General features: G+C 36.9%; 1 protein-coding gene across 6 annotated transcripts in view; it reads right to left on the bottom strand.

Moving 5' to 3' along the window:
* The window catches only part of ARFIP1 (ARF interacting protein 1), a 41,285-nt gene that overhangs the window by 9,490 nt on the left and 4,902 nt on the right, over window positions 1-26,893 (bottom strand). For 4 of the 6 annotated variants that reach the window (XM_069013502.1, XM_069013506.1, XM_069013503.1 and 1 more), the window contains 6 exons: window positions 23,338-23,439; window positions 14,774-14,888; window positions 12,176-12,271; window positions 10,656-10,765; window positions 5,382-5,603; window positions 1,822-1,979 (listed from right to left, as the gene is read on the bottom strand). In XM_069013502.1, the coding sequence (XP_068869603.1) occupies window positions 1,822-1,979; window positions 5,382-5,603; window positions 10,656-10,765; window positions 12,176-12,271; window positions 14,774-14,888; window positions 23,338-23,439 (803 nt within the window). The remainder of the gene's footprint in view (window positions 1-1,821; window positions 1,980-5,381; window positions 5,604-10,655; window positions 10,766-12,175; window positions 12,272-14,773; window positions 14,889-23,337; window positions 23,440-26,893) is intronic. The other 2 variants (XM_069013504.1, XM_069013507.1) reach the window with 2 other exon arrangements.

The following is a 26,893-nucleotide window of genomic DNA, read 5'->3' as shown; positions in this document are numbered from 1 at the left end:
CATCTCAACCTACTAACCCAGAAAAAGGTAGCAAATATTTTTCAGGTCATTCTTCTGCTGTTGAATCAGTTCAATGGAGAGCTTGTGTTAAGAGCAAGAGGCACATCAAGAGCATGACACCCCCTTTAAGCAGATGTTTGAGGAACAGGTCACTTATACTAAACTCTGACCTAAAGCACTTTCAGCATGCTCCACACTTCTCCACATGCATTAACTGGACAGTTTCATAACTCTTCCACAAACACTTTTCTAAGAACTCGTCTGTCCTATGGAAAAACAGACTGCAAAAAGATGGTGCAGCCCTGCCCAAAGCATTACTCTTCCTTCCACACAGAGTTTTCTGTAGCTGTCAAATGATGGAACCTAGCATATCCACCAATTTTAATGTGACAAACCACACTATTTCTGGCCTTTTAAACATGCTTTCTCACAAACATTTCTTAAACTGCAAACAAATGAGGATTAAAAAACTGTTATAAAACACCAGTTTTCAGTTGATATAACTGCTCAAAAATAAAATACAACCTTTTCAGAGGTAAGAGGAATAACATTCACAGGGCTCTTCCTGATTCTCATTGCCACTATAATTGAGGATTTATATGTAATTTATGGCTTAATTCCAAAAAGGAAACTATTAAACTAATAGAGAGCAGATAAAAGATGGGACCAGATGAACACTAAAGTGCAACTAGGGACAGGAAAGAAGAGGCACAGAAATAAATGCAACCTATTTTCACAGTGCAAAATGACGAACCGGCCTTGTCAGTGAAGAACCTTTGTAATTTATTTGCCTTATTAAAATGGCAAAGTATTTGATTTCTTTAGTGAACAGAAGGAGAAAGCAATGAAGGTATTTCAGGAGGGAAGAACCATACATAGAAAATGACTAACAAAAACAACCGCAGCAGATGTATTCTGCACAAATTTTCAAGGGGATACCTGGAAAATGTATGAACCAATTCTTTTTTTTTTTTTAACGTGTCAAAAATAAAGCAATACCTTATCTACACATTAATTCTGCCTTTCATGCCTCTGAAAGTTTACCTAAATAGCAAAACAATAACTTACTATTTTGCTTAAAAATAAGCACTAGAACAGAACAATTAAAAAAGAGCGGGAAAGACCTTCAAAACTCAAGCAGTTTTCACTTTCTGACCTAAAAAAATCCCCAAAATCACAAAAAATTATGTGCATAAACTACATCCTTTGTCAAATTAAAAGAAATTGTGAAAGAAAGTCAGAATGGAACCACTCATCAGAAATAACTACAAGTTCCTGGCAGGAAAAAGGAACCCAGCTTTAAAGTGCTATGCCACATCTAAAAGTACCCTTCTCCAGGGTAGGAAAGCCATTACTCGCTCACTGAGAAAGTCCGGTTTTATTTTCCCCTTTCTGACCAAGCCTGCAACTTCTGCATAAAATCTGAAGTGTGAATTGCAGGCATTCATCAACAGAAGCACAAGAGTAAATGTCTTTCAGTCAAAGAGATTATTTTACCTATTGCAATGCAGCTGGATAGAAGGGCTAATCTTCCACTGTCACGCTACTTAGAAAGCTACCTTAATCTAGCACGCGGGAAAAGCCAGCTATAATTACTCCTACAGCTAACAAGTAAAATTCAGTCTACAAGGGAACATGTACAAAACATTTGAAGATCTGTGCCATCAGTTATAGTTAAATGGAAACTGTCATTAGATGAGAGCTGTGTTACAAGGTTTTTATCTGACAGGCTAGTCACTCAAATACACAGCCTAAGCTGCTACAGAGTCTGCTTCCCAAGAATTAATTCATAATGAAAAGAGCTAGACACAGGACAGCTACCTGGCACTTTCATACTGTTTCACAGTCAACAACGTATCCTCAATTGTTTTATTTACCAGTGTATTCACACTGGCAATAAAAAAGTTAATAGCCCCGAGAAGTGTTTCTCCATTTTTGGCTAGAAGTTTCTGCGTATCTGCATTGTAGCCAAACTCCTCCTATAAACAAAGAACAGAGAAAACAAAAGCTGTAGATCAATTGAAATCATAGCATTCATCAGCAAATACATTAAAAAATGCAAACACAGATGTGGCAGTTCTTTCACTTCTGTTTGGGTATGATTATGATTAAACCAATATGACTTTGATACCATTCAGTTCACAGTTCTTATGAAATCTCTCCACCATCAGTAAAACATGGTTTACGATTTTGTTACCACATATGATGTTAAATCCTATTTTATAATGTGATTTTTCTGCACTCTGGTATCTTGAATGCTACTTAAAAGTAAGTGCTAATGCAATCTTCGCATTGTCATTCAGCAGGGTTTTAATCCAGCATCTCTCGTGGTTGTCTAGGTAATGCTTTAATATGAACAGAGACACCACTACATTAAATACAGTAATGTAACTAAATGCACAAGGGCACACAGCATTAATTAGTTATTATGTTTTAGTCTTACATTCTGGAAAGGAGCACTGCAAAAAAACCCCCAGCATCTATCACCGTTTAATAGGCTGTAAATAATTGAAGAGCAGAGCATTATAATGAATAGCAAATAAAAATATTAATGTAGCTCATCCATAAATTTCAAAGGGACAAGGGCAAAATTATTTCCAAGGCATTTCAGTCACATTTAGATATATGTCTGTCCATGTCTCTTTGTTAACAGCAGTGCAGACTGACCAAAGCTGCAAAGATTTTTCTAATGCATGGATGCCAAATGAATCCAATTATTATATCTATGTCATCCATATGGCATCTCCGTATTCTACAGATGGGAGTTCTCACAAAAGAGTACAATCTCTGGTTGTAATGACTGTAAAACATACTAGGTTCGTATTTGGAACTTGGGCCTTTTTAGGCTTGCACACTGCCAACAACTGACTCAGAAGTGCTGTATTCTCCCAGTCTCCTTTCATCTGTCTAGAAAATGAACACCAGAGCCAAATGATATTTCATGTTAAGAAGTTCATGACAGTAAAGGTAATGCGTAATGGGCAATGGTAAGAGAAGAATCCTCTAGAAAAGAAGGTGCAGTGGAAGTGAACAACTGAAGGAGAAGAAAAAAGAAAGAGAACTTAGTGCAAGTTTTCATGAGCTAAGCCCTGTAAACACTGCTAAAGATGTCATCTTTGCTTTGTACAGCTGCTTTGGGCAGCAAAAGCAGTTGGCTAAATTGCTACAGATTTTGCTGGGAAAAAACCCCAAAACAGTATTTTCCAGCTGGCTTTGCTCTAACATTGCCGGCTACACGGCTAACACGAGTGCTAGCACAGAGAAGAAATAGCAGCATGCTGGCAAAGACAACAGCAGCAGGACTGCCCCTTGCAGCAGCTTAGTCCCATCTCTTTTTCCTCCTGCAGGCAAGACTGCAATTAGTTTTCCAGCTGGTCCTCTCACTCAGATCATCCCAAACGAACAACACTACCACTTCAAAGGGGGAGGTAGGAAGGACGGGACTGCAGCAGCCTGCAGTACTAAGGAACGCGCTAACCAACAACCGTGTCCTTCCAATGGCTCACAGTTTCATACAAACTTTTGAGCTTCGTCCATGATCTCTGCAGATTATCTCTTATGAAACACACAGGAAATCCCTTCTGTACCAAGAGTCTACACTCATTTCACACCTTATGCTCAGGTCAATTAAAATTTGGATTCATCTGCCTATATAATTAGAGGCACATGAGCCTGGAACTAGGAGTTACCTTTGTATCCAAAAGAGAAACAGCAACCCATTCACATTAAGTAATACCTCACCAGATACCACATTAAAATTTCGTTTTGTTATCATTTATAAAAGAAGAAGTATTATCTTGAGACTTGGGGTTTTTTTAATTTTATTTAAGCTTATATACTGTTATCACATTAAAGACTAACTATTCAGAAATTTTACTTTTAGTCCTGCACAAGTTTTAGAGGCAACAATCCAAATATCCAAAAGTAGGCCAGGCTACAGATGATAATACATTGCAGATTAAACAGAGGGAAAATGCAAAGAGGAAAGAGACAAACACCAGGCAAGTCTCCAAGAGGCAAAGGTCAGATAACTTTTATTACAGCAGCAGAAACCTTTATTTTATTTTCATCAACAGCCCCATTCAATAATCTACACGAGATGAATGACGGAAACAAATTCCAAGACCAATACAAGACGCTGACAGAACCTGGAAGATCAGTATTCCCATTAGAAGTTACAAGCTAATCATGGGAAAAAACCCAAGATTCACTAAATGAGCATGATGCCAGATTCCATCCAAGTTTTGGAAGAAACATCCAGCTTCAGCACATACTTCATAACAACCACTAAGTTCTGCCACAAACCACATGCCCATATTTGTGTCAAGAATAAACTGATTATTAAAAGCTTCTTTTAGCAGATAATTTAATTTCTTAGCTGCTAGAAGTGTGCTACATTCACAGATTTTCATCTGTCAGACTAATATTAAAAATTCCTTCACATCAGTGTAGGAGTTTTAAATTTTTTCAGCTAGCTATCACTTGAAGTTCCTCTGTGCAAGCATGAACTCCACCTACTCCCTTAAAACTCAATGGGAAAAGAGAATGATGAAAAGACAGATGTTTTTAAAATCACAAAGATAATTTGAGCTGTTTCAGCAGCTATGTTTTAGGGAATCATTAAGCCATTTAATACTGGTTTTCCAAAGGATCGAATTGTTTTAACTTTGCAAATGCAGCACAAGCAATGTAGAAGCATGTCAGCTACTACACTCTGTAAGCAACATCCACGTTCTCTCTCTTTACAGCAAACAGCTTTACTACTGGCAACAGAAAGTGCCAGTACTACAGAGACTTCTAAACCATGGAATCGTAACAACCCAGATACCTCAAGATTGCCTCTCTTGCTCAGCAACTCCAGACAACATAAGAATACAGATTAGTCTTATTAGTAGGAAAATTCTGATTAAGAAAGGACTTTGAGATCGAATCTCAATGCTTAAATATGCTACAGAAAAATAATTTACTCACATTCAAAGTGCACTAGTGAAGTAATGTGCCCTAATCTACTTACTCCAAGGCACATTCCCCAAAGACATCTTGTAATTGAAATGACGTAACACTCTGGAACACTTTGATGACATTTCATTAGAAGCAAACTTAATAGTAAAATGCATCCTCTCTGCAAAGCCTAATTGCCAGTTCTTGAGTTCAACCATCAACTAGAGGCTAACATTTAAGAAACAATAAAGAACTACGGTAATTTCAATAATTTCCTATAGTTTTAAGTGAATTACATAAGCTTTCAACACAAAGCATGTAATATATTGTTAACGACAATGTTTGTAAACGTAGAGGCTAACAAGTAGATACCCTGCACGAGTCAATTAGGCTTATCTTAATCTCTGCCACTGTATGTTTTTACACTGTAAAAGCCTTACATGAAGTTCCAATGATTTCAAACTCAGGTCAGCAAACGCATCTCCAAGTTGCCTTTGGGTATGTACCATCTGGAAGAGCTGCGTGGACAGTGTCTGTGCCAGTCTCAAGATATTTTCATATTTTTTTTTGTTATCTCTCAATATATCTATCTGAGCTTCTAGTTCCAGGTCTACTGTTCTTGAGCCACGACCCAGTTTTTCGGAGATGATCTGACGTGTACACTGCAGAAAAAAAATTAAATTATAAAGATTCAAGTATATTCAAGACAACACAGCATACACCCATTTTCAGCTTCAAGGGACATATAATTACACACAATTCTTTCACAACCACCCCTCCCAATATAAGTTTGCACAACAAACTGAAAAAACAACACAGTCTTCAGAAGTTTATCAGGACTCAGCAAGAACAGTTGGACAAGTCTCAACTGCTACTAAGATGAATATTCGAGTTAGCAAATCAAGAGCATAACTAATTGTTTCTCAAGTAAAAAGAACACTTATCTCTTTATAGGTTTGGTGAATCTCATTAAGTTAAAAGAAGCATTTTAGCGCACTGCATTTAAGTCAGTTAATAGGAGCATTACTATTCTGCATAAAAATGTCTAGTTAGTAATTTTCTGGGCTTTGTCTACCAATCATCCTATTCCAGAACATCCATGTTGCATTTTCCAAAAATGTTCTTTTTGAGGTTTTTCTTAGGGGTTAAGTAAGAAGGTGGTGGTTTTCAGCATGCTTTTCTAAAGCTGACTAGAAAACTGGGAACTCCTACTGAGAAATATGCAAAAGTATTAAAATGCACTTATTATTTATACATCTATAAAACAGAGACGATTGACTCAGACTATTTCTTTTCTGTCGAAAGTCAAATTCTTAGTAGATTTGCCGTTCATTAACACACTGAGCAGGAAATCTGCTCTTACAAGGCTGTAGACACTTTCACCCAGCCTATGGCTGTGACAGAGCAGGCTGCTACCACGTTCCACTGATCTGTGACACCTTGTCTGCCAGCAATTCGAGCCCAACTTGGCAGTGAGCCTCCCAAGATGCACACTGGGATTTCCCTTGACTAAGACACAGGAGGAGCCATTTGCAAAGCAGATGTGTAGCAAAGCTATACTATTGCTCTATGGAAAGCAGAATTATTTACTGCTGTAGTAAGTTACTTGAAGTTAATCTGTGGTTGGCCCCATAGGTGAAGGGATAACCAACTCAGACATATGAAAAATTACTGATGGAAACAAAAGTTACAAGGAAATTAAGTTACTCATCAAGGCCACAACTACTCTGAAAGGACTTAACCTAAGTACAAAGCTGCTATTTTTATCTTTTTTATGAAATAATGTCCAAGTTTATCTTATAATATACTCCCCAAATACACTACAGCACTGGATTTCCCAATTCAAGGACTCCCCAAATACACTACAGAACTGGATTTCCCAGGGTTTCCCAATTCAAAGACTTTAGTTTAATCCTGCCTTTACTCGTGTCCAAAGGAGATGCACATTCAACCTCCTGGAACTTCCATGTCCTTTCTAAATGATGAACACAGGAAAGAGTCAAGAATGATCATAGAGAACAAGTTGGTCATGACCCATAAGGTTTAGGTTGGAAGGTACAGATTATTTGGGCTACTTCGTTAGATTCAAATAATTCACAAGAAAAAGCACAGCTAAGTCTAGGTGATATTTGTCTGTCAAGCATCAGAAATTTGGGCAAGCATAACAAATCACAACCTAGAATATGACTTTACTACCAAACTCTCCAAGAGACATTGCAAAATACATCTTGGCAACGAGCGTGCTCAGAGCATAAATAAGTCTTTCATTAGGAACTATGAAAGTGATGGTCAAATTTTGGCTATTTTCCAAAAGAGCTGACACACACACACACAAATCCCCAAGGAAATGCAAGAGAAAAACCTGAATAATGGAAAACAAAATTTTTGAAAGCAAGAATAAATTACAAATGAAGGGATTACTTTCAGCCAAGGGGTATTTGCTTCAGAAGTTACAGCAAAACACCCAAAAAAGCCCAGCATTGACAAGTAAGGAAAACCCAGTAACTGGAAAGACTTACATTGCATACTTTGTTAAATTCAGATGTAGCGAAAGATAAAGAAGATGCCCCAATCTATTTTGATTTACTCCAGTTCTATGTGGACTAGTACAAGCACACAAGTTGCTCTATATTCTCACTAGCAAACAAAGAAGAATCCACTCATTAATTTCATCATGCTTTGTTCTAAGAGTATCTATAAAGGAAACTGTTATGAATAAGACCACGCTACTCAAAAACAAGTCACCCAATGCAAAGTTTAAGAAAAACAACTCAGAGAAAAAAAGTTACCAAAATACATTTAAGAGAACTATGTTTTAAATTGCATGTTAAAGATAAACAGAGGCATTACTGGACATGTCTCAGAAATAAATGTTCCACTAGTAGCCCAGTGTTAAGAGAGATTTGTAAAACAGGTTTGCCTTTTTCCCCCTCAGAGTTTAAGAAGTTGTATGAAAAACAAAAAGATAAGCTTGTGAGAATTGCTGAAAGTCAAGAAGAGTAATGACTTTCTTGTGCCTAAATGTTTTTGCTAGACTGAAAATCTCTTTCTCATCCAAAGGAGAAGACAGGGGCTGAAGAAAGAACAGAAAAAGATCTTGTCACTAGACTATGGAAAGAAGGGCAATTTCTTTCCATGCTAACTCACTAACTAGGAAGCATACGACTGGCAAATGTGAAGGGGGATGGTAGTTGCAAAGGCATTTACATATGGGAATGACTTCTGAACATATCCAATAATTTAGATTTCTCAACCCCTGATACAGACACCATGGCACAGGAACTACTCATGTCAGATTCCTAAAGAACTTCCCAACAACAGATTTCACCACTAACTCCACTTGTAGATTAATGTCTGGTACAGGGATTTTAAGTTCAGAGGGATTCAAGTGCTGACCATTTACTCCTTCTCCTTATTTCTGCATCTTCTAACCTATGAACAGTTAGCTATTATGAGATAAGGAGGACACTTCTTCCCATGATCTTTCTGATGGGAACCAAAGCAAGCCAGTATTTCCACAAATTTAAACACTGTCCTTAACCATATTAAGTATGCTTTTTGTACATAGCCTACTAAACAAATGTATGGCATCTCCAGGTACATTTGCATAATACTCCATCAACTCAAAATGAACTTGTAAGTTCTCTGAACGATCTTATACCTCAAAAAAAGAGCGTAGAAGAAGTCAATATGGAATTCTAGAAAGATCACAACTAACATATCTCCTTAGGCATGTTTGGGAACAGCTAAAAGAAAACATTAATTTAGTTTTCTGAAAATGCTAGTCTTTATTTCCTATGCCATAACTGGTGTGATTCTGGATTTCAGGAAGGGGGAAGCTTCAGCCATGAAAGAAATCTAAAAATCTGGACTTTGCAGAGACTACAGCCAAAGAAATAATGTTCTAAAAAGGATCCAAGACCCCTTTCCCAACATTTTTCATTAGTCTTCTAGCTGTTGGTTCATGTCAGTGAGTTTGAGACATTGTGAGTTTTTTTGGTTTTGTTTTCTAAATCAAGGTACCAAAAATACAAAATAAGGTCAAGTCCTGTCCTGTCTAGTTGTGGTATAACAGATTTGATCCCAAGAGTCAATGTTTTAAAGAGACAAGAGAATTTTAAAGAACAGCTTCAGCTCAATAGCATGTATTCTGACTGGACCACAGCACACTGTCAGACTAGCTGATAGAATCAGAGAATGGGTCAGGTTGGAAGGGACCACAGTGGGTCATCTAGTCCAACCTCCCTGCTCAAGCAAGGCCATCCTAGAGCACATGGCACAGGGTTGTGTCCAGACAGTTCTTGAATATCTCCAGTGAGGGAGACTCCACCACCTCTCTGGGTAACCTGTGCTGGTGCTCGGTCACCTGCACAGTGAAGTTCTTCTTCATGTCCAGGTGGAACTTCTGTGCACCAGTTTCTGCCCATTGCCTCTTGTCCTGTTGTTTGGCACCACTGAGCAGAGCCTGGCTCCATTATCTTGACACCCTCCCTTCAGATTCTTTATAGGCATTCATGAGGTCCCCTCTCAGTTGTCTCTTCTCAAGGCTGAACAGGCCCAGCTCCCTCGGCCTTTCCTCCTGAGAGATGTGCTCCAGTCCCTTCACCATCTTTGTTCCCCTCCTCTGGACCTGCTCCAGGAGCTCTGTGTCTCTCTTGTACTGAGGAGCCCAGAATTGCACACAGCACTGCAGATGTGCCTCACCAGGGCTGAGTAGAGGAGGATCATCTCCCTCAACTTAACTGGCAATGCTCTTCCTAAGGCACCCCAGGATACCACTGGACTGCAACTTCTGCAGTTGCTACAATTATTTCAATGACAAGAAAAGTAGACATTTAATTAGAGATAAAAAAAAAAAAGAAACTTCTGATTCTAACAGAAAGACAGCATAAGCATTTGCTAGAGGGTAGAATGCTTCCCATTCTCACTAAGGAGGATGTCCTTATCTGGACTTAAAGAACACTGGAGATCCACAGATTCTTCATTTCTTCATGGTTTGATGTAGACCCTACTAAAGCACCTGCCCACAACTCCATCATTTCAGGTGTAGGCACAACATAAACTAATTTTTCAAAACTGGTATTTGTTTAAAACTTGACAGGAATGCACTCCCTGGCAATTGTTCCTTACTTTATAGCTTTTTAATGAGAGTCGCTTATAGCAAAGTTGTGTGCTTTAAGCACCTTTTCAATTATTATGTTATTTTTTAAATTTCATCAGATCTCAACTGATCACGAAGTAGCAGCATATAAAACACACACTAATTGAAGCAACTATTACAACACTAAGAAAAAACAATCAGCCAAGACAGGACAAAAACATCAGAATACCATGTAACAAGTTTTGAACTTAGAGATGGCCCTGATTTTTTCATGTCAACTAAAATCTTATTGTATCAGCAATCAGCTCCAAAATAGCAAAAAGATTTAATTCTGAGCTTTAGTGCTGAAATCTCTACATTCAGAATGATGAAGGGAACATTAGAAATGGAACATTCTTTACCTTGCTAAATCAGTAATACCTATTAAAGATTTTCCATATTACAGCAGGGATTTAACAAAGAATGCTACACTTGGAAGAAAACTAAGCCTTTCCTATACATTCTTGCTTATGCTCACTGCAACAACAGCTTATTTCATACAGTTCTAGTCCTACCTATTAGCAATCTCACTTACAGAATACATACACACACACACACATATATGGCTGCATACCTTGTAAGTGTTTAGGCTCCACTTTCTCACCAATTCCAGTTTCTCCATTGCTGGATTCTTTACTTCATCTGCTAACAGAACAGGTCCACTCTTCTGCTGAGCTCTGCCCCCTGTGTCACACACAAAGCAAATCTTCAAGGCCTTGGGTCTGGGCTTTTTGTTTGTTTGTTTTAAGGGTAAGTAGCAGATATGGAAGATTTGTGCAATTGCAAATTCAAAAGCAGAACAAGATGACAGTATGAATTTAAATGAAGAAGCAGATTTTTGAAATCAGTTCCAGAAAGAAAGACTTACTTTAAAAGTGATATAAAACGTATGTATATCTCACTATTTCATATAGTAATAGGCTGAATTAAGCGTACTGAAAGCTTAAGACAGCTTTTGAGACATGTTTATTACTTAATCTATGCTTAAAAACTCCAACAGTTGAACGCTCTTTTGCATTTAGTCAATCTAAAAGCCTGTTTACAACCTGAAGGCCATTAAACAACAACTATTGGTATCCTGTTGTCATGAAGTACAGAGTTTTTAGATCTTTTCCAATGAAAGTCATTCTTTCCAGAAGATGTGTTCAGCCAATATTTAACTTACTTATTTCAGTTTTATTAGCTCACTGTATTAGGAACAAATAATTCTACAAACCAGGAGAATAAAACCAGCAAAGAAGAGACTGAAAGCAACAAATTAAAATACCTAGGGCCAATCACCACACACAAATTGCCACTATCCAGCATTTTCAACTAGGATGAGATATCACGTGGATTCCATGTTTCAATTTTGCAAAATTCCTAGTGTCCAAAATATTAAAAACTGCTAAGTATCATCACTTATTAAGCAACATTTTTATTCATTCATGTACATCATTTTAAGTACTCCTGCTTCTGATCCCTACTGCTACTTATGGCCACCTTAGTCTTGCCAAGTTATTTACGTAAGCAAGAGTTTGGAAAAAAGGCTATACCGATGCCCCAAGATACTTCTTTAGCATCAAGTTCTGCTGTGCTCTTTACATCTTCAACATGCTGTGTAAACATTAAGTAATTAACCCTCTCAACATCCTTATGAGGTAACTGAGTTTTCTCCTTTTATGCAGGAGGAAACAGACTAAGATGTTAAGTAATTTGCCCACAGGCACAAAATGAGTCAAGTGGCAAAGCCTAGTTTGGGTGTTGTGAATTCCTAATGGACACCTCCATAGTCTATTGCAATATGTGACCATTTGGGCAAAAAAATGCTAAAAGTTTCAGCTTTAACCTAAATAAAAGATTTTGGTCACTCCTATTTTACCTACTGTTTGTTATTATTAGGATTAGTTATAATTTTAATTTTATAGAGTAAAAGCAGCTTAGAGAGAGGAAAGCAGAGGTTAATTTGTAAACTGCTGAAGTCAGAAGTGAGAGCCACCAAAATCCCCCCGAAATTTTATTTCCAACTGATAGTAAATCAAATAATTAGAAACGTGGAGGGGTTAGTACACTGTCAGCAGAGACAAGGGCGTTATCCATTCAGTGCTTCGATACCTGTGGGAATAATTAAATCACAACCTTGTCCAGCCAGTCTGCTAGCTGCTGCACTGCTAGGAGATATAACAGATGATTTGGGTGATGCTGACGAACCTGAAAAGCGGACATTTAACCATGAAAATCCATCATCTTCCCTTAGAAGTGAACATGCACTCTTACAGAAACACGTTTCCAAAACAAAGAATCATTTGCTTCAGCAACTATAGAAGTATTCACAGAAAAGTTGCTAGAATTTCTGATGGAAATGCTTTTTAGGAGGTGCATCTCTCCATGTGAACTACTCCAAGTTTTCATGATTTAATCTTTTTCATTATTTAATCTCTAGATCATGATGACAATTTTTTTTTTCTGTAAGAGCAATCAAAATACAACTGAGGGGCTCATCAGTTAAGTATAGACCATAAACAGAAAATTCCATGGAAGATGGTTATATAACAATCCACAGCTGAAACATTCTTTTTCAGGTCTAGGTAGAGTTCACTCTGCATTGTCACTGAATGGAACTTAAAGCATTAAGGGGTGAAGTAAGCCCCAAAATCTCAGCCAGTTTCAGATACACTTATTGACATCAGCTCTTAAGTCTGTATAAACAGGCAGCAATAAGTTATCCTGAAGATCATACAAGTCATTAGCTGTGAAAGTGTGTAAACTCATTCCCAAAAGAAAGATTTTACAGCACTTGCTTTTTCTCTTAAAAAAATAAACAAAAAAACAAACAAAAAAACCTCAAACCAAAACAAAAAACAAACTTTTAACTAAGTGACCTGCACTCTGTGTGTTCTCTAAGCTGTTTTGGGATTATGCTTATTATGCTCTTCAGAGCTTTGCCACTCTTTCATAACAGATAAATCTGAAGTGGCATCCTTATGGAATTTTCAGGATTTAAAAACCAAGTAAGCTTTTCCTCTATAGTGATGACCACCATATTGGGGGGGGCGACATTTACTGCTTTTGCTGAGAAATTCCAATGTACTTCAGGGCTAACAGTGTGCTGAGGGGAAAGAAAATTAAACCTGAACTTGGCAGTTTCAACAAAATTTAGTTATCAGTAACACCAAAAACATCATTTAAAGTAATTGGATCAACAATCAGCTTTAAAATCTTCCACAGCGCACTACTAACACGGGGTAAATAAATCCAATGATTTGGATCCAACTGCACAGAAAGGATGAGACAAAGACAGCTAACTTGCTGTGTCCTTCTGTAGAGATACATTGCATAAGAGCTGCAACTGAATTCACCCAGGCATAAAAGTTTGACTGCAAGATCCTGCCTGAATCATTTCAGCAAGCAAGCCAAAACAAGCAGTTAAAAAAATCCTTATCATTTGACAGAGTATTAACACAGCCTTATGCCTGCTTCATCATTCAACATCCCTCAAATCCGAAAAGCCCTTCCCCTCCACTACTGTCTACTTTGCATTCAAAAATGAAGCCCTAATAAGGACACTCAAACAGATGACAGAATTTTCAGAAATAGGGCAATCATTCAACTTTTGTTCATGGTTTCATAGGAAGCCCTAGCTTTTACCACTTTCTCTCTCTGATTTTGTTAGAGCATCAGGAAAAATCTGAAGAAAATATCCTTGGAGAAAAACTGTGATATCTAAAGTGTCCAAAGCTCATAATTTGTGTACAGAAATTTCCACAGAACATTTGCATTTCAAACATATTAGTGTAGTTTGAAAAATCTTAAGACATTTTTCCCTTACAGGCTAATACAATTAACAGCTGGAACAGTTATCCTGCCAATAGAATGCAAAAAGGCAGGAATGGTGAGCAGTTTGCCATCTGCTCCAGTTTTTAGCTAGATATTTTGCTAATTTCAAAGGCATAAAGAAACACAGCATTCACTTTGTAATGTATGTAAAGTACAGCATGTAAATCAACTGCTTTCATAAGCAAAGAATTCTACCAAACAGGAAATGAAGCAAAATGTAAATTAAATTTATGACTACAAAGAGACTTATTTTCACAGCTGCACATTTGAGATAATTTAAAATCTTTCAAATTCAGAAACTGTCCAAGGCACATAATACATTAAATACCATTCATCCATACAATATCATGGTATTCTATTGCTTTTAGACAGGAAACAGTGACATTATTGGCTTGTTTATCACTTTGCATTTCTCATTGGTTAATACCACATAGATTCTCTAACAAGAAGAATCCCACTTTTTAATCTACTCTAGGTAAGTGAAGTGTGTATCAAGAAATAAATAACTCTCCAGTTATGTTTCAAACCAGAACAATAACCTGCAAAACCTAAAGAAAACTTCAACACAATGTAATAGTAAAATTCTTCAGCCTGACACCAGTTCAAGGTGCTCAAGGCCTTCCCTTCCAGTAAGGGCAGACCAACTTAACACTAAGTAGTTTCCTTTAGTCCCTTGACAGATACTACAAGTGAAGCATATATTCTCTATTTTAACAACCCAGCTGCCAGAGAAGATAAACCAGTAGTCACTAATGCAAATCTCATTGTGTACATTTATACCAAACCGCTCAAAGCAGCTACAGAACATTGTATTTCTGACCATTTAAGAATATGCCTAAAGATTTTAAATTGAGAAATACAAAAAAACCCATTTACCTTTACTTGGAAACTGTCCTGCCTCAACAACTCCCTCTTTGGCACTGTCAAAGCCACGAGATGTTATTTTGGTTTCAGAAAGTCCAAGTCCAACTGGTAATGAACATTTCAAGTCCTGGAAAATATATTAATAAAAACGGAAATTTAATGATTTAAAAAAAAAAAAAAGGATTGAAGTGACTCAAAAGTATTATAATGCAGTTTCAGCAGCTCTCAGACAATCAATTCTGCCTTTAGCCTGGAAAGTCCTTGCTGGTGTCACAGCTTTCTACTGCTATGCACAAATAAAACTACAAAAAAAAAAATAAATGAATGAGAAACACTATAAGTATAGCCTGAGTATTTATTCTAGAATTTTTTGTTATATTGATGACCAAGTAGAACTGCTTCTCTCATAGAAGCAGTTACCAAACACGTGGCCAGAAACATCATGTTATGTGGTCTGAAGCTGGTCCAAGCAACCATATCAGTTTAATAAAGTTTCCAGTTAAAAACTGACAGGGGTGCAGAATGATGTAAGATTATCAAGCAGAAAACACCTTACAAACCAAAAATATGGAAGCAACTCTCATAATGTTGAAAATTTTAAAAAATCACTAAGCAAGAAATAGCCTTAAAATTCATAGCATCCTTATTTTTTACAAATAGCACATGAAATCTTTTTAATATTTGACATGGGGAGTCATCCAGAAAGGCATCACTTCAAAAACTTCCTTCTGAGCACCTATTCTACAATATAAATACTCAGAGCACAAAGTTGCCACTTACTTTTGTTTGCTTTTGAAACTCCTTCATTTAAAATTGCCTGTGATCACCTAGTTTAACTTTTGAGGGCTAGTTTAACTACTTCAACCAGCTCTCAAGGAACAAAAATCTTCACTGAAAACACAACACAGGCCTAAGAATCCATACACCACAGCTCACATACCATCCTACTGCCCATTTTTGCTGTCTTACCTACCTCTACAAAAACCTCCCCACAGGTTTCCTGGACTATACTGCCAGCGATCTAATTGAAGTTTAAGCCTCTGGTGTTATGGGATTAGACATAGTGCTTTAAAAAAAGTTCAGGTTTTACAGCAATTTAAAACCATTAATTAATAGAAGGAAAAAGTGAGTGAAAAAGTACTATAAAAGTGAAAGCGAAAAGGTAAAATACAATTACAAAAAATAAAGCATCAAGAAATCAGAACACTGTCAGCATCTGGAGTCAGGTACTATTTTGTATCCCCTCTGCTTCCATATAGAGGTAAAAAAGTGGAAAAAGTATGGAGGACCACTAGAGAAAAGCTATACATAGCTTTAAGATGTTTGTGTCTAGACACATGTAGTAACTGTTTATCATCCATACAATGCTTCTAATTGCAAAAAACCCACAACCTTTAAAATCTAATCCATGTGTGACCTATTACTGTAGTCACTCAATCCACAAACCAGAAGCAAAGTAGTGCATAAGAATGATACTGATACTGCCTAGAGGCTCAGATTGTCAAGAAATAGTTTTGGATCACATCCCCCAAGATTTATTTAGATGTCTTCAGTTTAGAACTGAAAGAAGAAGAAGAAAAAAGGAAGAACTACAAACACATGAATTCCAGCAAATTCATTTTTCCATGTGAATTCCAGGAATCTCGCTGACATCAAAAACCCAGCATGTTACTGCAAAGAGCAACCAATTCCTACAGCCATGCTTTCACTTACATGAACAGGCTACTTGATAATAGATTATGCCATATTTGTGTATCTGAAGCATTATACCAAAAAAAAGAAAAACAAACAGCAAGAAAAAACAAATAGTAGTCACATGCAGAACCTGATCTCACAAATTAAGCATATCAGAACATTGCATACATACTGGTTTCAGTCTTCACAACTGACTTAACACTGGTCTTCCATTTAAGTACTCGCAGTTGGTGGTATGCTGGAAAGCCTTTGCTTCAACTTAGTTTAGCTAACAGACAGAGGCCATTTAGCTCAAAATGTAGCAAGTCACTAGAACATGAAAAAGCAGAGACACTTGAAAAAGGATAACCAGATTGCAGAGAAGATGCACTGATTTCACTAAAAGGACACAGCGTGAATTATTTTTTTCCTGAAGGCACCTTGGCATGTTGTGTAGTTTTCAGAAATATCTAAACCTGTAGCCAAACAAATGTAGACAGCTAACCTGCTTAAGCCTGTTTGCAATAGGAATCTAAGCAATCAACTGTATTTAAGGTTAAAATGCAGAACATCTGCTTTGTACAGACAAAAGTTTGTATCTAAACCTAAGCAACTGCACTACTTCTGTACACTCAATGTAATTCTCCTTTGAAGTTAAACACAAGCTGAAAAAACTATAGAATTAAGTAAATCAAAATACAATGCATCCATCTCTTAAATAAAAACTTGATATTTGGATTATGAAAATTTTAAAGATCTACGATTGTGTATATATACACACCAGAACTTTTTACATTAATATATACATATGTATATGTATACAAACACTTCGAAGAGATCTACTTTTTTCCCACTGTCAGAAAGGCAAAGTTCAATGTAAAGAAAGGCAAAGTTTAATTCAAACCTCTTTTTAAATACCTATAAACCAGTTCAAATATATCTTTATGAAGAATGATATTCTTACATATGGATTTAAAAAAAAACCTTTACCAGGTGTTGATTTGTACATGACCAGAATGAAGAAAAAGTCAGTGATTATCAAAATAATACCTTTTTGTTGTTTACAAACATGCAAGTTACTGTTCAGGGGAGACACACTGCTGCATGAAACTACATTTTTTAATGTCATTCTTGCAACTGATTGTGCTTGCTTTTTTTCTTTCTTTACACAAGCGTAAATAAACAAAAAAGATGGCAAAAAGTCTGTAAGCACACTGACAAAACAGTTTATCCCTTCAATAACTTACAAAGAGGGATAATTTAGAAACACTGCACAAAACGTCACACTTAAGGGAAGGTATGACTGTACTTAACGTTTGAGTGGTAAGAAGACAACATAAATAGCTTTCTTTTTTGTTCCCATTAAAAGTAAGTTTGCTATTACAACACAGGAAGTGAGGACAGACTTCCCTACTACAATATAGGGATTATATTTTGACAATGTATTGCTCTTCTAGCTAAGTTTAAGATTTCCACCCTTCTTTGTAAAAGGTAAATTCAAGTCTTTAGAATTGATCAAAATTTATTGATATATTTCAAGTATACAAATCTATTAAGGGATCACCATCACCAAAAAACAAATACAAAAATGCTTCATTAATAATTTTCATTTGTATGAGGCTGAAACCATGTTTATGCAATTATCATCTAGCACAAATATTTTAATATTGTAACTTCACTGAGACCCAGAGCTAGAGGTACAAAAAAACCCACAACTAAGAAGATTCCTAAGTTAAAAGGCTGCATTACCTATCCCATTCTCAGACATTTGGCATGCTAAAGGCTCCAAGAAGCAAAGGCATGAAATATACCTACACAGAATAGCTGCAATAGCTTAATTAGGTCTACTCAAGACAGTTCAAACCTATATGTCATAGAACATTTAAGTCACTTTAACTGTTTGTTAAAATCCAATTTTAATTACTTCAAATCACTATATTAAACTAAACATATTTTAGTCAGGTTAGCCTTATTTACACAACTCTATTATACAGATCATCTGATGAACCAGTATGAATTTTTGACATAGCAATCCTGTTGAGACAGTAGACACAGCAAAGAAATCGTTCTGAATGCATGTTCATGAAAGAATGTTGGCTGAATTACAAGACTATTTCCACAATGATACTTCCCAATCATGCTATCCATAATAATCCAAAATGAAGAGGGGAAAGACCAGAATTGTATTGTTTCTCCAACAGCAGAAACCAACCTAGCCAAAACTTAATTTATTGAAACTTACTTAACTAAGGAGGAACTAAGGAAACAACTAATAGTAATGCATCACTAAGCATTAATTCTGCTTAGTACTAGCAGGAGGTTTGACAGATACAGTTTTACTTGCCTTTACTACCTTGAATTAAGGTATTCTTAAAACCTCACACCAATGGCTAGCTTAGCAGGGGAGCAACTAATAATCAGACTAATCACATGCTTGCTTATTTTTTAATGGTGGATGACATTTTAAATAAAACTACTCAAGTTGCCTTCAGGAAAAATTTACAACATATCTGATTGTAAAGTTCAGTTTAAAGTGTGATTACAAGTCCTATGGAACAAAAGGTTATATAGATAGACACAACATCTATCCAGTGAGATACATGGGCTCTGAACTTTAACTTCCTATCAAAATCACATGCAAGTAGAGCTCCTTGTACATATTGAGCATTTTCTTCTTCTCTTTGCCCCATTACATCACTCAGCTCCTATTTTCCATCAATTAAGCCACTAGATCCTCACATCAGTATAAATTCAACATAAATAAAAGGGAGGAGACCTGAAGGCTTTAATCTTTGATGAAGTGGCAAAGAACAGACGAACACATTTCTTCTACTCTCCAATACACTGCTCTTCACTCAGAAGACCGTTTCTACTACATTCCTTTTGATTTACCTAATGTCATACTACAATCCAGTTTTAAATTAGTTTCCCTTCTACTCTCATCATTAACACACATATTTTTAGTTTTTCAGACTGTATGAAGAACATTTGACTTTTTTATCTCCTCAATCCAGTTTTCTAGAACTGACACAGTTCTAGAAATAGATTTAAAATCAGTTCTACATTAATTAAACTATAATTACCCAAAGTAAAAACCTAACTATGTCATTCAACATAGCAAAACCTAATAGATGAACTCAGACCAGTTCAGTTCAAACTCAGTTGCAGGCAGAATGTGAGTGACGAGGCTGGCATTTTTTTTCAGAAGGCAAAACACAAAAGAGAATTGACCTTATCTATTTGTGCAGTCTGGCAATAAAATTACAGAACAAGAAAGTGAACACATGCACTCAGATTCATCAGATCTCAGACCTTATTTCATAATTCTGGTAAGATAAATTGAAGACTCACAACAAAGTTCATTATCTTTTGCATCCTGAAGTTTATTACTGGTATTATACACACGCTTAACTATGGTTTTGTTCCCATAGGAGTACAATAAGAACCACAAGAAGAGGCAATACTAAAAATGAAATGAAACAAATTCAGGTTCAAACTGATAAGAACATCATATAGACTTTGTGCAGTACTTTAAACATAACAAATTGCTTACAGCTGCTTGAGTATCTTTACAGGCAGACCAAACTGTTTTCTGAAAAATTTAGTTTATTCCTAAGCAGCTCTCACACTATATGGCATGTTATTGCATATAGGAATAATAGCAATAATATACTTCCCTCACCCCTTCCTACATTCCTCAGCTCCCAATCCCCCCGGTCACATTAAAACACCACTGTGCTAATCACATAATTACAATAGCATGGGTGGAAAACTGGGCTCTAGAAGTCGGGGGTAAGTGAAGTAAAACAAGTGAATAACATAAACCAGCTAGACTTTTTTGTATGTTGGGCTTTCTTACAGAAAGTAGTAAGAAAAACTTTTGGTTAGGAAATGCTGAAGTTTTGTCTAACATTAGTGAATGGTTCCATAGACCAAGTTCTTAAAGCTCAAATGAGATCCAACAGAGCTTGGGGAGTTAAAAAGCACTATGTCAAGCTTTTGTGTAATGAAAGAACATTGGATATATGTTCCAATGCCGACTGAAGCTACAGCTTTTCAGCTTTTTTTAGTAAAAGAGTTTCCATCCATCATACGGGCAGGACAAAACTTGTCTGAATTCCATGGGCATGTCTTATTAGAGAATTAGAATGTAGCAGCATATTTCTGACAGAGATTTTACAGTTAGGGGAATACTTAAGTTACCTTTTAAATATGCATTATACCAAGAGTATGCATCAATTAGTGCTATGTAACATTCTCACAAGAATGGAACTAACATGCTTCCTTCTGAACTGCCATTATGACAATCTATGCTGTCTGATGTTCTGAAAAACTAATGGCAATTTCCTTTAAAGGAGCAACCCTACTTGTCATTTCCAGGTAAATACATTTGCTCTGCACTGCCTTGCAAAATGAAATACTTCTCATGCTTGAATGCCTATTAATACTGCATTGGTAAAACCCAAATGTGTATTTTCATGCCAGAGCAGCTTATGGACAAGGTCTGATGGAAGTGCTAAGCACAATGCAAGTCTAGAGGAAAGTGTAGTTTTGTAATTAAAGAATTCTAAGGAAAGGTTGCACAAATACCTCTTACTCAAAAACAAATAATCAAAGCTGTTCAAGTCTTTGTGGCAAAATAGCTGCAGAAGACCAAAAAATACAGAACAAGTAGTATTTTATTCTTTACATCTGAACTGTACAGCATCTAGATGAATATTTCCCTGATCATAAAAATAAGGAAGCAGGAAATTAAAATAACCTTATTCCCCAGCTTCCCAAGAAGGTGCAATCAAAATCAGCACGCTGGAGTGCTCTGAATTCTACTGTGGTCACATACTCCTACTGAGCACTGTGGTAACAGTACAAATTATAGTGGTCATGGTTTCTTGCCCCTTTCTTAAGTGACCTCATAAAAATCACTACTTGGCTTGCCATTTCCATAAGCTGATATGAAAAAAGACCCCAGAAATGTTGTGGTACAATGCACACTGCTTTAGGTTAAAGCAAAAAATTACCTGGCAAGGAAAAAAAGAGAAAGCAGGCATTAAGCATTAGAAATAACAAACATGAAGCAAGATGAATAGAAGCTAAATATTAGAATTTGAGACTAACAGATTAGTAAACAGACCTAGATGTTAGTTCCAAGAAGTTTATTTTCTTTGTTTTGTTTATAAGAAGCCTTGATTATCACATATTGAGTTTAGGTCACACATGCAGGTGTGAACTTGTACAAGACAGTTCAAAAAAATAATTGAAGTGCACTTCTTCATTGATCTCAGAATAAGCACTGCGAAAATAATTACAGCAAGTTCAAATATGCTTGCAGAGTACAGGTTTTTCTGCACTTTGAGCAAATATTTGACCCATTTTTGTCAAAGTAGTTTCAGAATATAGTGGACTCCAAGCCAGCAAAATGATTAGTAGAAAAATCTACTCCAACTTTTACATATGGCCACAGACAGAAACTACCTTAATATTCCAACTTTACACTTTGACTAAGCAAGGGCTCCAACACAGTCATTTGCTGTACATAAGTGTTGCAAGCACTGCACTGCAGAAGCAATCACTACATAAGGAAAAGGTAACTTAGCAGCCAAGTCATAGCAGCAGCAAGGTCATCAAGATTAAAACTACTAAGTCTGTTTCCCTACTTTGAGGTGAACCCAAATGCATTACCACTTCAAGATGCATTTCCCAAGGTTGTCTCCCTAAACACACATCTTCATAGAAATGTAGTTTTAACTTCATTTCATTAAACACTCTGCTAATTTTTACATTATGTCACTGGTAGATCTTAGCTGAACAACAAATCTTATGAAGGTTCCCCTCCTCTAATCAGCATTTTAATAAAACAGAATAAAATGTTGAAGTTCTGCTGAGTATTTCTTTTAAGAATAATTCTGCACTGCAAGTCAGTATGGAACTGTTAAAACTTCAGAGCTTTCCTTAAAATCTAAGCCTCTGCAGATACCAAATAAACATGGACAATTAACTGGCCTCCAAACAAAAGGAGCCCGACCCCAAATTCCACGCGCTGTGCCGTAGCGCACTCTGCTGGACGCCTGAGCACGAGCAGAACTGATCGTTCACCTGCACCAAGCTGAGGGGGAAGAACTCCGCATTTGCCACTGCCAACGCGCCTTTTGTACGGAAAAGACCACTGCAATATGCAATCACACTGTGTTAGTCAGCTCTGACAATAATCTATGAGCTTCAAAGGAGTTTCTTCACTAAACCTCCAGAAAACTATGAAAAGTGAAGTCTGCTGTGCATTGCATTGTGTCTTGGGGTGATGTTGTGATGTGTATCCCATATCGCTGCCCCATGCCCAGGAATTCATTTTGTGCCTTTCTATGCCTTTAAACTGAGCAAGAGGGAAGGGAAGCACCCGGTTTTTTTTTTCTCTCCAGCCAGCTTTCAGCAGTTTTTTTTCCTCAGCTCCTTTTCCTTCGGAGAGTTGAAATTTTGTTTTCCTGGGACTTGATTTTTTTCCTTTTCTCTCTGCTGGACTGTTTCAACATCAGAATACATTGGGAGGACTTTCCACCGAGGCCTTGGCCCTGGAGGTGGGCCCACCACCCCATCCCAGCTCCAAGGAGGGGGAGAGAGAGATCTACGGAAGGACTCTGAAGTTTTCCCAGGTTTCTCTCAGCAGATCGAGAGGTTTTATTATTTAGCATCATTATCTCTTTTCCTGTGTGTTTGTTCAATAAATAGTTTTTATCTCTTTCACTTTCCTTCGAGAAATAAGGGTTTTTTCCCAAACCTGGTGGGGGAGGGGTGGTTATAGCCTGCCTTCTCTCAGAGGATGTATTTCTAGATTTGGCCAAACTGGCACACATTGTAACTTCAGCATTTCTGATAACCATACCATGGCAGACAGCAAAGAAAATTCTTACCCTGTTAAAGCTGTGCTCATGAGAATCTTCCAGCTGTCCATTGCTAGTCACAGGAATTTCTGCTGCTGAATTTTTGGGAGATTCTTGAGCCATTGCACTTTCCTATAAAAAGAAACAGATTAGCATTTGTCTTACATTTCCAATGAGTAATCCATATGAAAATATTTGATGTATGGGTTTCATAACAGTTGATTTTATTTCAAACACCAACTGGAAATAATCTGATATACTCAGTCTGTATATATTTATTTAATCACATCCTCAAATCACAATAATACTCTAGCACAACTCAGTCAGAAGTAATTTAAAGTCTCCAGATATAAGAGAAAAGAAAAACTAAAATTTAACCCATTGGCATTGGGGGAGTAAGACACAAATGAGACACGTGGGCTCACACAAATATTTTGCATGCACGCTTGAGCCTTAGAGTAGTTTTTGTACCTCAAACTACATTGAGCTTGGCTAAAAAAATTGTATTAGCTATTCATAAGCAGTAAATACTAAAGCAGAGCAATATGTTTAAACATATGTTACAAGAAAAGCAACAACTTCAACTTTAAAATAGATTGTTTCTTTTTATTTTACCATAATACAGTGCCACCTTCTGACTAAACTGTTGGTATGCAACTCTTCATGCAGTCAACAGCAGCAAACCTGAAGTGAAATGCAGAAGTGCCAAAAGAACTCAAAAGTACCAATAGAATTCAAAGTTAGTTTCAAATGCAGCTGCATCAAGAACAGTAGCAGCAGCTTTGACACCACTGCTTTCAAATACAACCTAAGGTAGAGCCTAGAAGATACATTCCCAGAAGAACTGCACATCATTTACTGCACATCATCTCAAGAGAGAAAGGCAGCTTAACACTCTCCAAAATTAAGAGGAACTGAAAACTTCATCCCTTTCAAAAGGCTACTCCTAACTCTGCAAGGCAGGTTCATCAGTCATATAAAGTGTAAACAGTAGAAAAATCAACACACAACCAAGATAAAAGTTGTCACTTAGATAAAAGTTGTCTGAAGTCCTCAGACCAGCCCATACACTTGTGCAAGACTGGCAATACAAGGTATAGCATCAACAGATACTTGAGAATAGGTACTCTTCTACCTCTAAAGCTCTTAAATCATCAAACTGAACCAGCTTTTTTCAGTCCAAAGCCAGGAAGAGGCTCAACCTGAGATCAGGATCTGAAGTACCATCAGCTTCTCCAACCACACGTGAAGCTTCACAGACTATCAATATAGAAGGAAGATTCTGCTGGTACGTATTGAGCATCACTTGCATCATTCTTAATTGAAACACCTTCTGGCATACCCCCATTGCTAATATTTCTTCCACTTTCACATATCACCACTTAATTTACATTATTGAGTCTGATTTCCTTTATTAGTTTTGAGGCCTCTCAAGACTTTTTCTAAGTAGTCACTGTCTGTGGGCTCCAATAAATGTGCTTCTACTGAAGCACACCAAAAGGTCTATGCTTATTTCATGAGTACTTTTAAAACAGCTAATTTGTTTCATTTCATAGAATATAGAATATCCCAAGTTGTAAGGGACCCACAAGGATCAAGTTCAACTCCCTGCCCCTCACAGAGAGCTGCTATACAACACCATTAGATTAAATGGTCTAGTTACTGCCACATTACATTTTGATTTGAGAAATCTGTCCAATAGCTCAAGTTTCTTAAGCTTGCTCTAAATCTCATGTGTGCTTAAGCTCTGAGACTGCTAAGAACTATACTTCTACTTGACACAGTCAAGTGAGGTATTTTTCAAAATGCTTGGCCTGTCACAGCTACTTGCACAATACAGAAACATTAGCATAGGCCATGTCCTGTTCACAGCTATTTTTGTTCTTCTTTCTGCAATTATCAGAGAACACAGTGCAAAGGGAAAGTCCTCTACTGTCAAGGGGCACTTTGCTAGGGATCACAAACAAAACTGCATCTCTAATTAAAGAAAAAACAAATACTTGACTTAGGTGCTTTTCAACAAGAATCCCAAATAATTTTGCAAGTATTTACATTGATATATTTTTATGCTTTTATTCCGAGATCTCAAGCTCAGTGCATATGCACACATCTCTAGTAAATACATATACCAGAAAACAAAAAATCATCAGCTTCTCTGGACAACCAGAAGCAATTGACATATTTTTTAGGCACTGCTAGTTAAGTCAGACCTATATATCTAGTTCAGAGAAAGCAAAAAATTACTTGCTAATGTCAGTTCCATGCCATGTTTGTACTACAACAATTTCCTATTGCTGAAAAGAGGACATTTCACCACTCTACTTTTCCAGTCCAGTTCCATTGTGCATCACATCCCACTCACTCACCTGACTACAATCACCACACACAACTCACTAGCCTGGCAATAGACCTTTTCACCAGGTAATTTTCCAGTTTCAGTGAGTTGAATCAGTTTGCAATGAGGTCAGACAAGCACCAAAGCCATGAAATGAGCAGCTGAAAACAGGAAGTGGGATAAATTGCTAATTTGACTCAGACATAACAAGAAATGACTGTCTGCATTTTAGTCAATAGTTTAAGCTTGCACTGCTGTCAAGAATGAGTCCTTGCCCTTTGCCCCCAGCTCTTCCCCCCAGCAGCTTTCACCATCCCTTCACCTTCTTCCTGAGCCAGAACAATGTATTTGTACAGCAAACAAGATTCCGGAAACACTGCAGGTGAAAAGAAAGCGACTTATGCTCAAAATGAGGATGGGTATTTTCCACTCCCATCAATTCTCCAAAGCAGGCACAACTCCAACACTTGCTCCTATGAAACAGAGCAGGTAGTAATGCAGTAAAGAAACTACTTTCTTTGAAGGAGAATGAAGGACTGCCCACAGCATCAAGCTTACTTCAGCAGCGCAGTATCTCAAAATACTTTTTCTGACTGTAGGCTACTGCCAAATCCAGCAGCCATTTCTCTTTACCTCTGTATGTGTGTTCCTGTAACTCCACACAATCATGGTAAGGTTATTCATCTAAGAGAAGACTAAACCACCAAATCACATTCTGTTCCAGCATTTCTGCTGAAACAGGGAGTATGATTCCTGAATCAAGTGTCTCTTTGGCAAGTGTAGCCCACAGCTGACTTAAACTAAGCATACAAAGAAATTGGTTCCTCAGAAAAAAATTTATCATATGTATAAACAACCTAAAGTAAATCTAAATAAGTTCCTAAATTTGTATTGATGTATTAGACATGGATGACATAAGCACTACAGAAAAACATCGTGTTTCAGATGAAAGTTTTATTTTGAAAAAATAGTATCATCCTTTAGTAACAACCAGTATTTTCTTTGTACATCTCTGTTTACAAATATCAGATCTGCAAATATGCTAAATAGCTGTGGAATCACTATTCTGTTTTTGCTGGAAGTTCAAAAGCAATTCACTGTCACTGAAACTCCAATAAAGTTAGCATTACCTTTTTTCATTTTTACTCAAGAAGAGTCAGAAAAATGTTGACTCTGTCTTTCTGAAAGAGCATCCCAAACACACCTGATTAGCTAAATAATATTGGGAACCTTAAGAATTTGTTCACAATT

The sequence above is a fragment of the Aphelocoma coerulescens genome, chromosome 4, assembly GCF_041296385.1.
Source record: "Aphelocoma coerulescens isolate FSJ_1873_10779 chromosome 4, UR_Acoe_1.0, whole genome shotgun sequence".
Classification (NCBI taxonomy): domain Eukaryota; kingdom Metazoa; phylum Chordata; class Aves; order Passeriformes; family Corvidae; genus Aphelocoma; species Aphelocoma coerulescens.
Note: the sequence above shows the minus strand (reverse complement) of the source record. Positions and strands in the feature narration are given on the sequence as shown.